Source organism: Protomyctophum bolini, assembly GCF_963924005.1.
Source record: "Protomyctophum bolini genome assembly, chromosome: 12".
Lineage (NCBI taxonomy): Eukaryota > Metazoa > Chordata > Actinopteri > Myctophiformes > Myctophidae > Protomyctophum > Protomyctophum bolini.
The window spans coordinates 22,000,516-22,014,554 of NC_137873.1; the positions used below are offsets into that span (position 1 = coordinate 22,000,516).

The 14,039-nt window shown below is 41.6% G+C and overlaps 2 protein-coding genes across 3 annotated transcripts in view; both read left to right on the plus strand.

Moving 5' to 3' along the window:
* Nucleotides 1-2,532: 2,532 nt before the first annotated feature.
* LOC308326143 (enoyl-CoA delta isomerase 2-like) lies at nt 2,533-3,725 on the plus strand (the record flags this gene model as incomplete). The annotated part of the gene is given in 2 exon segments (XM_080778950.1): nt 2,533-3,019; nt 3,022-3,725. Coding segments are annotated over 2 exon segments (1,191 nt in total).
* Nucleotides 3,726-4,624: 899 nt separating this feature from the next.
* The window catches only part of yeats2 (YEATS domain containing 2), a 35,546-nt gene continuing 26,131 nt past the window's right edge, over nt 4,625-14,039 (plus strand). Inside the window, exons 1-8 of one of the 2 annotated variants that reach the window (XM_080778142.1) lie at nt 4,625-4,748; nt 5,278-5,383; nt 5,515-5,612; nt 6,078-6,170; nt 6,294-6,521; nt 6,599-6,708; nt 8,886-9,047; nt 12,869-12,980. In XM_080778142.1, coding sequence (XP_080634268.1) covers nt 5,284-5,383; nt 5,515-5,612; nt 6,078-6,170; nt 6,294-6,521; nt 6,599-6,708; nt 8,886-9,047; nt 12,869-12,980 — 903 coding nt within the window. In that variant the 5' untranslated portion in view covers nt 4,625-4,748; nt 5,278-5,283. Of the gene's footprint in view, nt 4,749-4,860; nt 4,883-5,277; nt 5,384-5,514; nt 5,613-6,077; nt 6,171-6,293; nt 6,522-6,598; nt 6,709-8,885; nt 9,048-12,868; nt 12,981-14,039 lie in introns of those variants that run through there. The other variant, XM_080778143.1, reaches the window with a different exon arrangement.

Sequence of the window (14,039 nt, forward strand, 5' to 3'; positions counted from 1 at the left end):
GTTATTATTTGCAGAATGGTGTTGATTATTAAGAGGCAGGTTGTTTGGTTTAGAAGCAGGAAATGCAATACATTAATGTTTACTGTTGACCACTTTCCACAGAACTTTGCTCACATTACTGTTTCATATGATGTCAACGTACGTATTTCATGTTTGAGCAGAACCTTTTCAATCAAAGTTCGGCAGGTGGAAGCTGATCAACAGTAAACATCTTACACCTGCTCACATTTAAGGCCCAAACTGCACCAATGCAACTCCTTGCAACAAAACTGTTTTAAGGACATGTCACTGAAAGAAGAGATGCCAATGGAATTCCCAAGATGTCAGAGCTACACACTGTTATTATTGGTGTTGATTATTAAGAGGTAGGTTGTTTGGTAACTTTAGAAGCAGGAAATGCAAACCCCATGTGCAATGAAACACAATTCTGTGGAAGAGGCCTATAGTTACTATTCAGCTTCTTTGTGCATAGCAGCATTCTTTGTGGTGGCGGTGTGTATTTAATCTGTTCTGTGGAAGTTCTGTGGAAAGTGGTCAACAGTAAACATTTTACCTCTGTGCTCACATTACTGTTTCATATGAAGTCAACCTAAGATCTAGATCTTTGACAAGTTTAAATTGGCACGCATCTTTATCATGCACTAATGGGGTCAGGGAAAGAAAGTTTTATCTGTTGCCAACTTGCCATCTGTACCCCCTGCACTCCACCTGTCATGTACATTAAAGCTCCATATGCTACTTCAACAAAATTGGTAGGAAATAATCAGGATTTTGAAACATCCTCTATAGACTGATCTATTTAAGGGGTGATGGAATCTTAAGAATTCTTCACCTTAAACTAGATGCCAATAATGAAGAAATGAATTCCAACCAAGTCTTTCGATCACAATCTCTGTAGGTCTATGTGCAAAGCGTGAAAGCAATCTGTTCTGTGGAAGTTCTGTGGAAGCTGAAAGTAAACCGGAGGGAAAAAAAATAAAAAAAATACACAGAGACATGATAAGGTGGCAGAGAGGCAACATGTTATGCGATGACAAGATAATTAGATAAAAAAAAAGTACAATATCCCCACTTTGGAGCAGTCAGAAGGGCATGGGTCTGTATATGTTACACCCACACTGAGCCGACGCGTTAATAATCAATGGCAATGACAACAACAGATTCCAACAACAACAGAAACTGTTCCAAATGATTGTTGAATCTGACTGTTTCTTAAGTGGTGGGTTTTCATTAGAATCTTATTGGAAAAACTTCTATAATTAAGATGTATTGTGTTCACCAATATGTTAACAAACAACAATATGTCAAATTCTAAATTGGCATCTTCATTACTTAGCTCATGCAGTGGCCTTTTTGTGGTTTGAGTGTCTGCCCTGAGACTGGGCGGTCAGGGTTCGATCCCTGGCCGGGTCATACGAAAGACTGGGGATTAAGTCCCTGCGACATACTAGCGTCATGTCCAGGGCGGGGGGTGTACTTGTACATCAAATTGCCTCACACTACTGAAACAGGCGATGGGCCTATGTGGCTCGGCAACGCTTACTTATCTTCCTTACTCAAGCATATTATTCATTCTCAAAGCTGCAATTACGTGTTCTACCACTGCTATTCTTCTAAGTGGGTTATAATGTGGAGTATATGTGCAGTAGTGCAGATTTCACAATAAACAATAGAAACTGTCACTGAGACAAGATATGATTAGACAAGTAAAATATATGATGACATGTACTGTATATCATCATACATCTAAAAACAACTCATAGCCTGCCAAGTGTTCATATTCATTTGAAATCAGTGGGGAGCGAAGTGATAAATTAAAAAGACATTTGGCTCCATGTTCTTCTCTTTACACACATAGGCCTCAGAACACCACATGTAATTAAATGCATGTGGTTATTTGAGACTGAGACCTATTTAAGGGGTGATGGAATCTTAAGAGTTCTTCACCTTAAACTATAGATGCCAATAATTAAGAAATGAATTCCAACCAAGTCTTTCGATCACAATCTCTGTAGATCTATGCACAAAGCGTGAAAGCACAAACAGTTGTACAGAATTGGACATAAAAGTTCCACACTAGAATTCCCACATTATCAGTCAGTTGCTAGGCACGCATCAGTGTTGTTAGGCACATAAGTCGCAACAATACCCATTGTCAGAGTACACGTTGTACCAGTCGACTATATCTTGTTCTCCTGAATACTTATACCCATATATAGATCAAATATGACGCCATAGTCCTGACGTCAGTTGGAAGCCCATTGGGGACAATGGATAGCCCATTGGGGACTGGGGAGTGATGGCGAGGGTGACATGATGATTGATGACACATCAATGTTATCAGTTACTGGGAAGTCAGACAGACAGAACTTCCACATATAATGGGTATTGCAATACAGTGGCTCTGTGTTGATTGATGTGTATTTGTAGTAACATTCATCGTGGAGTAGCAGTGACCTGTGGTCTGGTCAGACTAGTTAACTCTTCAACAACTTGATGTTTTTGTTTACGTTTGAACCATTTAATGTTTAAATGGCTGCCGTTGTTTCCAATTGGTTTGCGGTGTGGAGGACTGTCAGGTTAGCAAGGTCAGTCCATCCATCATCAGTCATTCCCTATCTAACGTTCCACACTAGTGTCTCTCCTATGATGGCTACGGTGGAGGAGTTTAGCCATGCTAAGAGCCAAATGGGTTCCCTGAAGAAAGACCCTGGAAATGAGGCTAAACTTCAGATCTACGGCCTCTTCAAACAGGCTACAGTAGGACCCTGTAACAATCCTAAACCAGGCATGTTGGACTTCATCAACAAGGCTAAATGGCACGCATGGAAGTCAATGGGCTCCATGTCACAGGAAGATGCCAGGCAGAAGTACTGTGACCTGATTGGCTCCCTGGTGACGGCAGAAGGAGGCGCTGCCAAAGTGGACACACAGCCTGCTGAGAGCACAGCGGAGTACGAGACGCTATTGGTCACCACCGAGGATGACATCACCACCATCAAACTCAACCGTCCGGTCAAGAAAATGCCATCACCACAGAGATGTACCATGAGATCATCAGAGCTCTGGAGCAGGCAGCGAAAGATGAATCCGTTATCACAGTCTTCACTGGTGCCGGAGACTTCTACTGCAGTGGAAATGACTTGACGAACTTCACCAAGATCCCTGAAGGAGGAATCCAACAGATGGCTAAAGACGGAGGAGAACTGCTCAGGGAGTATGTGAAGGCATACATAAACTTTCCTAAGCCATTGATAGCTGTGGTGAATGGACCTGCTGTAGGAGTGTCTGTCACTATACTGGGTCTGTTTGATATCGTCTACGCTAATGAGAGGGCTACATTTCATACTCCATTCAGTCAGTTGGGTCAGAGTCCTGAAGGTTGTTCTACCTACACCTTCCCTAAGATGATGTGCACCGCTAAGGCCAGTGAGATGTTATTGTTTAATAAGAAGTTAACAGCAGTGCAGGCCTGTGAACAAGGTCTGGTCACTGAGGTGTTTCCAGAGCATTCCTTCCAAACAGAGGTGTGGACCAGATTGCAGGCCTACGCCAAACTACCACGCAATTCTCTGGCTCTGTCTAAACAATTGATCCGTGGAGTGGAGAAGGATCGTCTCCATGCTGTGAACGATGGAGAGGTGGAGCGTCTGGTGGAGAGGTGGTTGTCAGATGAGTGCATGGAAGCTGTCATGAGATTCTTCCAGATCAAGGCCAAACTCTGAAATCTGGTTCTTGAATGAATTTATTGCACGGAACACTTGTACTGTAAATTCACAATGAACTACTAGATTGTTGTATGAAAAGTGTCTAATGTATTTATTTATATTTTGTACTGATGGAATTTGATGTTGTGTTCTGTCCCATACTCAGAACCTGAGTCAGTGGTGTGTAAAAGAGTTTGTTTGGGTGCCTTCATGACACCTGGTACTGCTGGTTTCTAAGACTAACCAAGCACTAGTTGGACCGTGAATGGAAACACAGTAGGCTAGTAAAGTGTAGTGTGTCAAGTGTGCCATTCCATTTAGAATGAATTGGCATCTTTCCTGGAATACTGAGGCAGGATATAATTATGCTACACCAAAGTCTGTGGATGATGCTGATTATTTCTTTTTCTTTGCACACCTAGAGATTATTTGCTTACATATAACACACTTTAGTACTTATTACTGCGTAGTACCCTTGTATTATAGACTTATTATTACCTATGTATTTATTATACATTGTTAATACAATAAAACAATTCAGGATACACCTGCACTGCAGTTAACACATATAAACAGGCATATAGCATATCATTCAGTCCAGCTATACATTTTGAGCAACACATTGGAATAGAATAAAGTAGCTTAGTGCATGCTCAATCAGACCCCTGCTGTACCCTGTAACCAAAACAACACATCTCAGGGGACATTCAAGTTTTATTAGTCAAGTCTACTACAAGAAGATGTATTTGGAATAGCTTTTAAGCACTCCAATGGGCAGATAAAAGCTAAATAAAAATACAAATACAGGCCATTACATAGTAGCATGTTTGATTATGTATCATCTGGTACAATAGTGGGCCCTAGTGGCAATGTTTCCTCATTGCATGGCCAATGTCCACGATTTAGCTTCATGCTCTCTTCGATGTTTAGCTAATTTATGGAAACACCAGTCTCCGAGATTAATACAGCAAACTGCAATGCTGTTAGTGAACTAAAGTCCACACCTCATACAAATACGGTCGCTCAAAGGAATTTGCACCAGTAAGTTAACATTTCAAAACACGTTCTCTCTCTGTATGTGTGCATGTATGTGTGCTAAAGGGCTAGCCAGTCATTTGTTGTGCCCTATGAGTTTCTGCCTGGCAGTCTCCTGGTGGTGAGAGCAGTACTCTGAGGTATGAACGAGTTATTTCGGGAATATTAGAATTATGCAGCATTGTACTGTACTTCTAGTGCTACTGGCCAGTTAAGATAACTAACGTTGCTTTTTCGATACAAATAATTCGCGTTGATAAATTGTCCAGCAAGCAGTGCGCTGTGAAATATTGTTAGCTTACAGGCCTCGCTGACACCGGGCTCGCGTAGTGCACTTGCTGCCCGTCTGCTAATGTTTATTATGGTAGCATTGCTACCTAAATACAGTGCTATCTGCAGGCATTACCTGCCCCCCACTGGCTGCTGCTGGCTAACTCAATGTTAGCTTTCCTTACTATATATTGACTGTGCCAGCATAGATGGACTATGTCCCTGTTCTGTTGTTTGTTTATTTGTTTATTCATTCCCCTCTCAGGCTGTCATGTCAGGAATCAAGAGGAAGATAGAAGATAATGATCCAGACTATGAGGACATCTCACTGGTCCAGGAGAGCAAGAGAAACAAAGTGGTGGAACATAATGGTAGGACCATGCTCCTAAATCACATGCAGTTTGTGTCAATGAATGCACCTGCTCCATAGCAAAGTGTTCTGAGGACACCACCCTCCAATTAATGTCACACATGGTTTGTCTTTCTTTCTCCACTCTGTCAGCCCGGGAAGCAACTGTGCAGAAGATTGAAGCTATCATCAGGGAGCAGTTCTCATTGGAAATGAAGAACAAAGAGCATGAGATTGAAGTGATAGGCCAGGTAACTTGAAACATGCAGTTCTATTAGGGTGACCGTATTTTCAACCCCCTTCGTGCATGCCAATTCATGCACGTTCACGTACGTGCAAATGTTTACGCACCATAGCTGTTGCATACAGTACAGGCAACGGCTGAATTCAGACACAATGCATGCATTGTTCATGTTTTCCGATTGGTCGTTAGGTGAGAATGAACAGAACATAATTATTTTAATTGTAGCGAATAGCCGAATACCGGGACAATTTACTGAATGTTATAATATAAATCAAGCCAAATTCTGGCCAAACCGGGACGTATGGTCATCCTAAATAATATACTACTTTGCAATATAAAGTACACTTGTAACTCTGTGTTTGTTTGTGCATTGGTATTGTTTATATTTTGATGCATGTATGAATTGGTTTATCTAGACTGAAACTACTACTTTGGTGCATTCTTTATCTCTATATCTCCATTATTCCTGCAGCGACTCAATGAAGCCAGGAGAATGATGGATAAGCTAAGAGCCTGCATGGTGGCCAATTATTATGCCAACGCTGGTGTGACAAAGCTCCCAGAGGTAAGGCTTCCTCAGCTAAATCATGTTTGCTGTGTGAGGGTCAAGGATTTGAGTTATACATATGACATATGGCTGCACGATTATGGCCAAATGATTATTGTATTTGTATTTCCCAATTCCCAGCAGGTCTCTAAGAGTGACCCTGCAGTCCTAAACCATCCAGCAGTCAGGCGGTTCCTGGAGTCTCCATCACGTTCCTCCTCTCCCCTGAACCAGGGCTCTGAGACCCCCTCCCTCGCCCCCTCAGAATCGGAATCCCTCTCGCAGCAAGGAGAAGGAGCTGAGAGAGATGGTGAGGGAGCGTGGAGAGACGATGGTGGCAGGCAGGAACGCAGGCGCAACACAGTACGGGTGAGTTGGAGAAAGTCGAGGAACGTTGAAGCTTGAGAATCAAACAGTTCGTCACGCTTATCACCTCTGTGTTGCAGGACACATTTGGCGTTCCGTCAGTCGAACCGAGGCTGACATACCACACGACTGGGGACGAGGCCTCCAGACTATACGCAAAGAAGACCATTGTAGTGGGCAACGTATCAAAGTATGTTATATACATAAAGGTTTCAAAAACCATACGATCACATTCTTAACACTTCCCTGGGAAGTTGTGGGAACTGATAATTATTTTCAAATGTTCTTTCAGAGTTTGAGTATTTCACAAGATCTTCAAATTTAGCAGAAGAACATTTTATTAGCTACTCGACCATCTTCTTTCTTCTATGCCATTTGATTTATCGGTGGTAATTAAGTGGTTATAGCTTGCAGCAAGTTAAAATGCATGCAAGGTTTGGTGTGGTAAAATGAATACATTTCTTTTAGTTCAGTTTAGGCATTGTTTATGTGGTTAAGTTTAAGCACGGGGTTGGTGTGATTCAAATAATACATTTTAGTTAAGGTTAGGCATTGTTATGTGGGCATGGGGTTGGCTCCGCTGGTGTGGTTAAGTGTTTAGCGGGAAGGATAATTTCCTTCCAAGAGATTGCACAACAATGAGCATGTTATGAAATAAATTGCTTCCGTTAAGGGGTAGTGTTATGCGTTAAGTCAGCCGTGGCACGGTTTTATATAGACCACCTCTACTTCCCGCTAAATACAGCCTCCAATATGGAGAACCTTCCACTTTACAGACAAACAGAGCAGAGTAAATAGAGGGACAGTGTAGTCGTTGTTGGAATGAGATTGAGTTAGGGTTTCAAAAGAGTACCTGATACTAGTACCTGATACTAGTGTTAACTCCAACAGCAAAGTATACACTGCAGTAACCTTAAAATAACTTGGGTAGCTCAACTCTTTGTTCGAAAACAGATTTATTACAAATCCATGTCTTATTTTAACTGATTTGGCAGAATATTTTTGGAAGAATCATATGCCTTGCAGACTATACAGGGGAACATATCTCTTGGGGAAAAAAAGTCTGTGTGGAACTGGAAACTAAACATTTTCAAAAGCAGATCTATAAGATCACAAGTTACAACGTGTTGCATCTCAACAAATTGTGAGCTGTGATTGTGAGCTATTTTTGCTTACTACTGCTCATGTCATGGAGGCATAAATGATGGAGGAACAAACGATACAGAAAGTGTGTGTGTGCTACTGCGCTAGCATGTGTGCCTGGTCTGTGGTTGCAGACTGGTGGTTGAGAACGGTGGTTGTTGTTTGACCCTGTGAAGTTCAACAATATATCACATTTCGCAAAACTCCAAATATTGTCAAACATCTGGTCATAGAAAAAGCAGCATGTACCTATTGTTTTGCAACTTGTGTGTGGTGTAACGATGTCCGCAAAGCAAGGAATAGAGAAGTGTAAGATGTAAACACCAGAGGTTTTAAATCAAATCAATGCTGATTTCATCTTACAGTATATACCCCCCTTTTTTTACATTGGCTGTTCTTAGATTGTTTTTGTTCTATTGCTCTTTGGAGAAGTTGAGTAAGAGTGTGTTTCCTACAAGCCTTGATCTGCAAAATGCCACTTTTCTGTACGGATTACTTTTTCTGTTTCCCCATATTCATTAGGGGGTTGATTCAGATTGCTTAACTATTTCGCAAGAACACCTAGTTCAATAAATCATTTTATTTGGGGCAAGAATATTAGATAAACACAATCTTAAGAAGCTTGTCCCCTGGTGTCTGCAAAGAACACGGATCTAATGCTCGCAGGACAGGATTTGCAGACAACTCAAGTTATTTGATTGGTGTTTGTGTGTGGTGTGACATATTTGTCTCCTGATACATGGTGCCAAATTATTTAGGTAGGTAAACAAAGCTGGCTGTGTCGTTCCATGTACTTTTTCATCATCGCCTTCAAGCTGTCATCACTCTTTCCTCCCCCCTCTCTCTCAGTGGAAAACAATTCTCAGAAGCAGCCTCTTCCCAGCCAATCTCTATCTCACCCACCCACACTTCTTTGCCCTTTCTCCATCCATCTTAGTTGTCACCCATTTACATCTATCCCCATCGTTTTCATGCTAATTGCACCCATGTCCCTGTTAATGCCAACCCCTACTGTTGGTCTGAATCCTGACAGTGAGGACTTCAGGCGTAAATGCATGCATAAGAACATGTTATCCCTCCCAGTTCCATTCCCTAATGAACCAGATCCCCGACCAATTGTGTTTCGTTGGGAGTGCATGGCCAAGCCGGAGACACTGCAGATGAATCGACATTCCCCATACATATCTAAACTCCTGTTTGTGTTTGTCTCTCTGTCTCCCTCAGATACATCCCTCCAGATAAGCGGGAGGAGAACGACCAGTCGACCCACAAATGGATGGTGTACGTCAGAGGCTCCAGAAGGGAGCCAAGCATCGACCACTTTGTCAAGAAAGTCTGGTTCTTCCTGCACCCCAGTTATAAACCCAATGACCTGGTAGAAGTCAGGTGCGTGTGTGTGTGTGTGTGTGTGTGTGTGTGTGTGTTACCGTTTACATGATGTCCATGTGTATTTTGGATAAAGACCAGTTTATGTGTTTGTAAATCATGCATCATACATGTAAAACAGGCAGGGCTTCTCTTGTTATTGAACTGGGTGGTGTTTTGTTTTCTTTGCCTTGCCTTGCCTTAGGCAAGAAATAAAGGTAGAGAGACAGGGTGAAACATGTTCTGATCACATAATATGTTGTAACTGTGTTGTGTTGTGTTGTGTTGTCATAGACACTGCTTATTTCTATACATTATTGTTATTCATTTTGCAACGTCAAAAGTTATTGTCCCTTTCCATGCACCACTAGACTGAAATGGAGAAGAAACTGGTTTGGAAAGAATCAAGCATTAGGTCAGGAAGAGAACCTGTTCTTGTCACAGACTGTTGGCAAGTCGACCTGTGCCTCAACATAGCATTTAGCCCGCAGAAACGACTATATGGCAACACCACATCTCATCAGTAAACACTAAACACACACCCGCCAAAAGCTTATGTGATGAACACTGCCCCACTGTGGACACTTTAGCTTATAGCCAATTGTAGCTTCCCTTCTCTATCTACTGTTGTACCAAAGCCATTATTTAGCCCATCCTACTGACACTGTACTGTTCCACCTCCTCCTTTAACCACTTACAACCTGGCGTCCCTATATTGGAGTCCAATAATGATGGATGTGCAAATCTTTACCAACATTTTCAAAATGATTGAACTGTTAACTGTTATTAACTGGGCCAAACACGCACCCAGGGCCATAACCAACAGTGCTGTCAGGATAATTGCTCTCCCCACACTCAACCTTGAAGAACAGTATCACATATTGCACACATTGCAACATCTGTACAGCCAGGACATCATAGACTCACTCAATCACCACCTTACTCTAATATAAGCCCTCCTGTGCATTATAGGCTACACAACATTGAGTTGCAGATGGGCTTGGCAAAAGCCTGATACCTGCAGCCAAAACCATATGCCTCGCTGCACAGGCTTGAGTACTGTGTAGAGCTGTCTATCATTGTATGTTGTTAACTTGTTATTATGTGCTGTTCTGGGTGCTGTTGTCCAATATTTATAGTGCTTTGGAAAGGAATTTCCCCTTGGGGACAATGAAGTCTAAGCTCCCTGAAAGAGCATACATAACGTAGAATTGGCTCCTGTTGTCCGTAGATAGTGCCTGCCAAGTCATAAGTTAAGATTTAATTGATCATCATGCAGGCCATACACATGCACGCTGTAGCATGCATGTACGTTCCCTGGCATTATTATTGAGCCTAGCATGCGTCAGAGCACAACAACATCAACGCATGTGACATGACACTCTATAATAGGACACACCCAGAGAAGGATGGCGTAATCACTTGAGAAGACACCTCAAGAGAGAGCTTGTGTCTGGCCTGGAGCACTCAGGTGTGGACACATACAGTACTAGGCATGGCACGCAGGTTCATATACGCATGCAGGTTGACACTGTAGTTTCTCACACCCCTGGAAATTCAATCTATATAATGGTCTCGAGGTCAAATTAAAGGGGCATGCAGATTTTGTAGTTTGTTTTCTGTACAGGTTAAAAGCTACAGAAGAGTCAAATTATTATGGCAAGTTGACCTTACAGTACACCTAGGAACGCAGCTGCAGTTAATACAATAAATTAACGATGTGTTACATTTAGGTGTGCCATGTGCAAACATTGACAGTAGTCAACAATGTTGTCAACGCACATTGATACGCCTACATTTATCACACCCATTATAATTGTATTTGCTGTTGCTTACTGTAGTTCATGGCGTATAAAGTCAGCCTGCAATGTTTTTAACCGTACATAGTTTTGAACCTCTACAGGAAATTAAAACAAACAAATATTGGTCCAGGGTTTCATGCCCCTGTAAGTAATTACTTAAGCATCCTATGAACTGCAGAGAGCTACAGTGCGCTCCTTTTATGTGCAAATTGACTGGCATATTATTAGGAATTAAGCCAATATCTCAACGTGTCTCAATGTGTTTTGAATTTCAGACATGATCAGATATTATGCTATAAACCTTCTGGCAAACATCTACTCAGCCAGAACAGAACAGAATGAGTTTTCCAAGAAATGTTTTGTTAGATTTGTGCTGATTTGGACCCTGTATTGGAGGGGAGGACATACTATATCTCTGCTATACCTGTCCATTCGCTCCACTCTGGGATTCCTGGCCTCAGGGACTATCCAGAAGGAACTTATTCACAGGTCTCCAGGCTGTTTGATGTGTTTTGACAATAATATTCTGGAGATGTGCATTATATTTACAGCAAATTAACAGGTACTTGATGTGTGCATTAAGTCTCCTTGTGATTGTAGGTGCATTTTACTTTATTTAGTTTTCCACGGTTCAACCTGAATAACTTGTAATTGTTCCTTTTCCAGAGGCAAAAGGGATTGATTGTTTACCATGTTCATTTTTGCACAAATTTAAGATTGCTTGAGATTCATAAGCCAATGGGCAATGAGACAAAACAATCATGCTTTTTTTAAGTGACTATATATGCAACCTTTATAAATTGTTTGTTAAAATTCTATAATGTATTTAGTACCGGTATTCTGCCACGACATGCATGTTTTCTATGAGGTTTCTAATTTATGTATGCAACCACCCATTCTTTATGTGTTGGAAGACCTAGCCCCACAAGCAGAACCCAATGGTAGTAAAGTTTCTGACATTTTTAAGACTTTACACCATTGGGTCCTGGTCCACCGCCGGGCTGCCACCTGGTATGCACACATAAATACATGTAAACCCGTTCGGAGAAATGAATCTGCGCAGTTTTACGACGTTTTTTCCTGTGATGGCTTCTGAATGTGTGAACTATAAGTACCTATACATACCTCTGAGAATATCTCCTGTGTCGCGGAAGCCGTTAAGTATTTTTAATCTATGTTTGATTAAAAATGTCGCTTCTTCCTACCTTGTTTATTGACACCTCATTGTACCGCCTATCTGGCTAGCTAGTGGCGCTATAGCTATGACGGAGCAGATCAGAGGCAGGGACGTAGCCCGCAAAGCCAACCGCACATCGGGAGGCGGTACAATAAAACGGTAAATAAACAAGAAGAATCAAAGCGACATTTTTAATCAAACATGGATTAAAAATACTTAACGGCTTCTGAGATATTCTCAGAGGTATGTATAGGTACTTGTAGTTTGCACATTCAGAAGCCATCACAAGAAAAAAACCCGTCAGAGTGCGCAAGGCACACAAGTTGCCTATTAACACCACGTATAGTAAGCTTCCACTGATTGACTGACATAGAGTATTTTCACCCACTCACTGAATTCCATTTGGACCCAAAGCTGAGTATAGTTGGATGGCAGAAACATGGCACGAAAACTGGCACACCGCTTTGCAGAGTGTCATCAATTAATGTGCATAAATGCATGCACGGGAAGTCGTGGAACACCCACAGGAATGCATGTACTCGCAGCACGCACGCACTTGTGCGTGCACGCACACACACACACACACACACACACACACACAGCGCAATTCTGCTCAGTCTCTGCTCTCTGGTGCTGTGGGGATGAAAACACCAGGCTTCAAAGAGCAAGAGGAGATGAAAGACCAACTTTTAAAGTAATAGATTTTAGGGGATTATTAACTTCAGCTTAGGCCAGAAAGGATGAGAGGAGAGTAATATACCGGTATTTATCTCTCGTCTCAGAATCGACTTATTTCCTTTTTTGCCCATTCATATTTCAGTGATGAGTGACGTACTTCTTTCTGATGTGTTTCCTCTTCTCAGTGAGCCTCCTTTCCACCTGACGCGGCGTGGCTGGGGAGAGTTCCCAGTGAGGATCCAGATTCACTTCAATGACCATCGCAACAAACGCATCGACATCATTCACCAGTTAAAGGTCAGTCAGTCAATCACAGCTTCACTGCCACTCCTCAGCTCGAGAAGACCTTGAGTAAGTTTAGTAGGTTACGGTGGTCATACGAGATCTGATGGTTAAAGCAGCATACTGCACACTTTTCTTTAAAAGTTTCAGGTCAGAGAACAATTAACATATTAATATGATACGTCTATACTGTACGTCTGTAGGTCTAAAAGTTCATATTAAGGTAGGTAAAATGTGAATGTCTCAGACAATGGCTGTGGCAAAATAGTGTTAACAGACTGTGAAATCAAAACTTTAAGTTTGAGGGGATAGCAAACTATAAACAATATATATACTAGTGTAGTAGTAGCAGCATATCAAGCATACATAAAATAACTGAGTGGAAGAAGAAAACTGGTGGAACTTCAAAAGGGAGTCCAAAAAGCATATCGGTGCAATTTTCACAGCCACTGTAAGAGGAGAGGGCACTGGACCAGGCAGCACATGACTCACCAATCTACTCATGGACACCGGTGCTCCGACATCTGGAGAAAATGTATTGGTGCATTCATTCAAAATGAATTGCATCAGCATGGAAATTAATTAAAATGAATTGAACCAAAGCGAAATTTCTATTTCACAGGGAAAAATAAATAAAAATGATATGACATTTTATTATATTTTTTCCTGCATAATCTTTCCTCACAAGTTTGATGTAAAAGATCACTCACTGAAAATCTGCATACACCACCTGCAAAGTATGAGATAACACACATTTTTGCTTACCATAAAGCCCCAAAATTATATGTATTTCTCTGCCGATACCCATCTGAAAAGATGTTGTTCCAGGGACCTCCCAGAAGCAAATATTTTAGTTAAAAATGTTCGCTGTGAAAGAATATATATTCAAAGATTTGCAACACATTTTCACGATTTTTCAAAAATAGCAGATCTACAAGCTCGTAGCGTGGCACTCGGTGCAGCGCTACACGCTTTAAGATCTGCTATTTTTCAATAGCTAAAGTAGAACATACTGTAATGCTTAAAACACCAAAAGGGGTTCCCGCCCTGAATGGGTTAAATAGCATCACACAT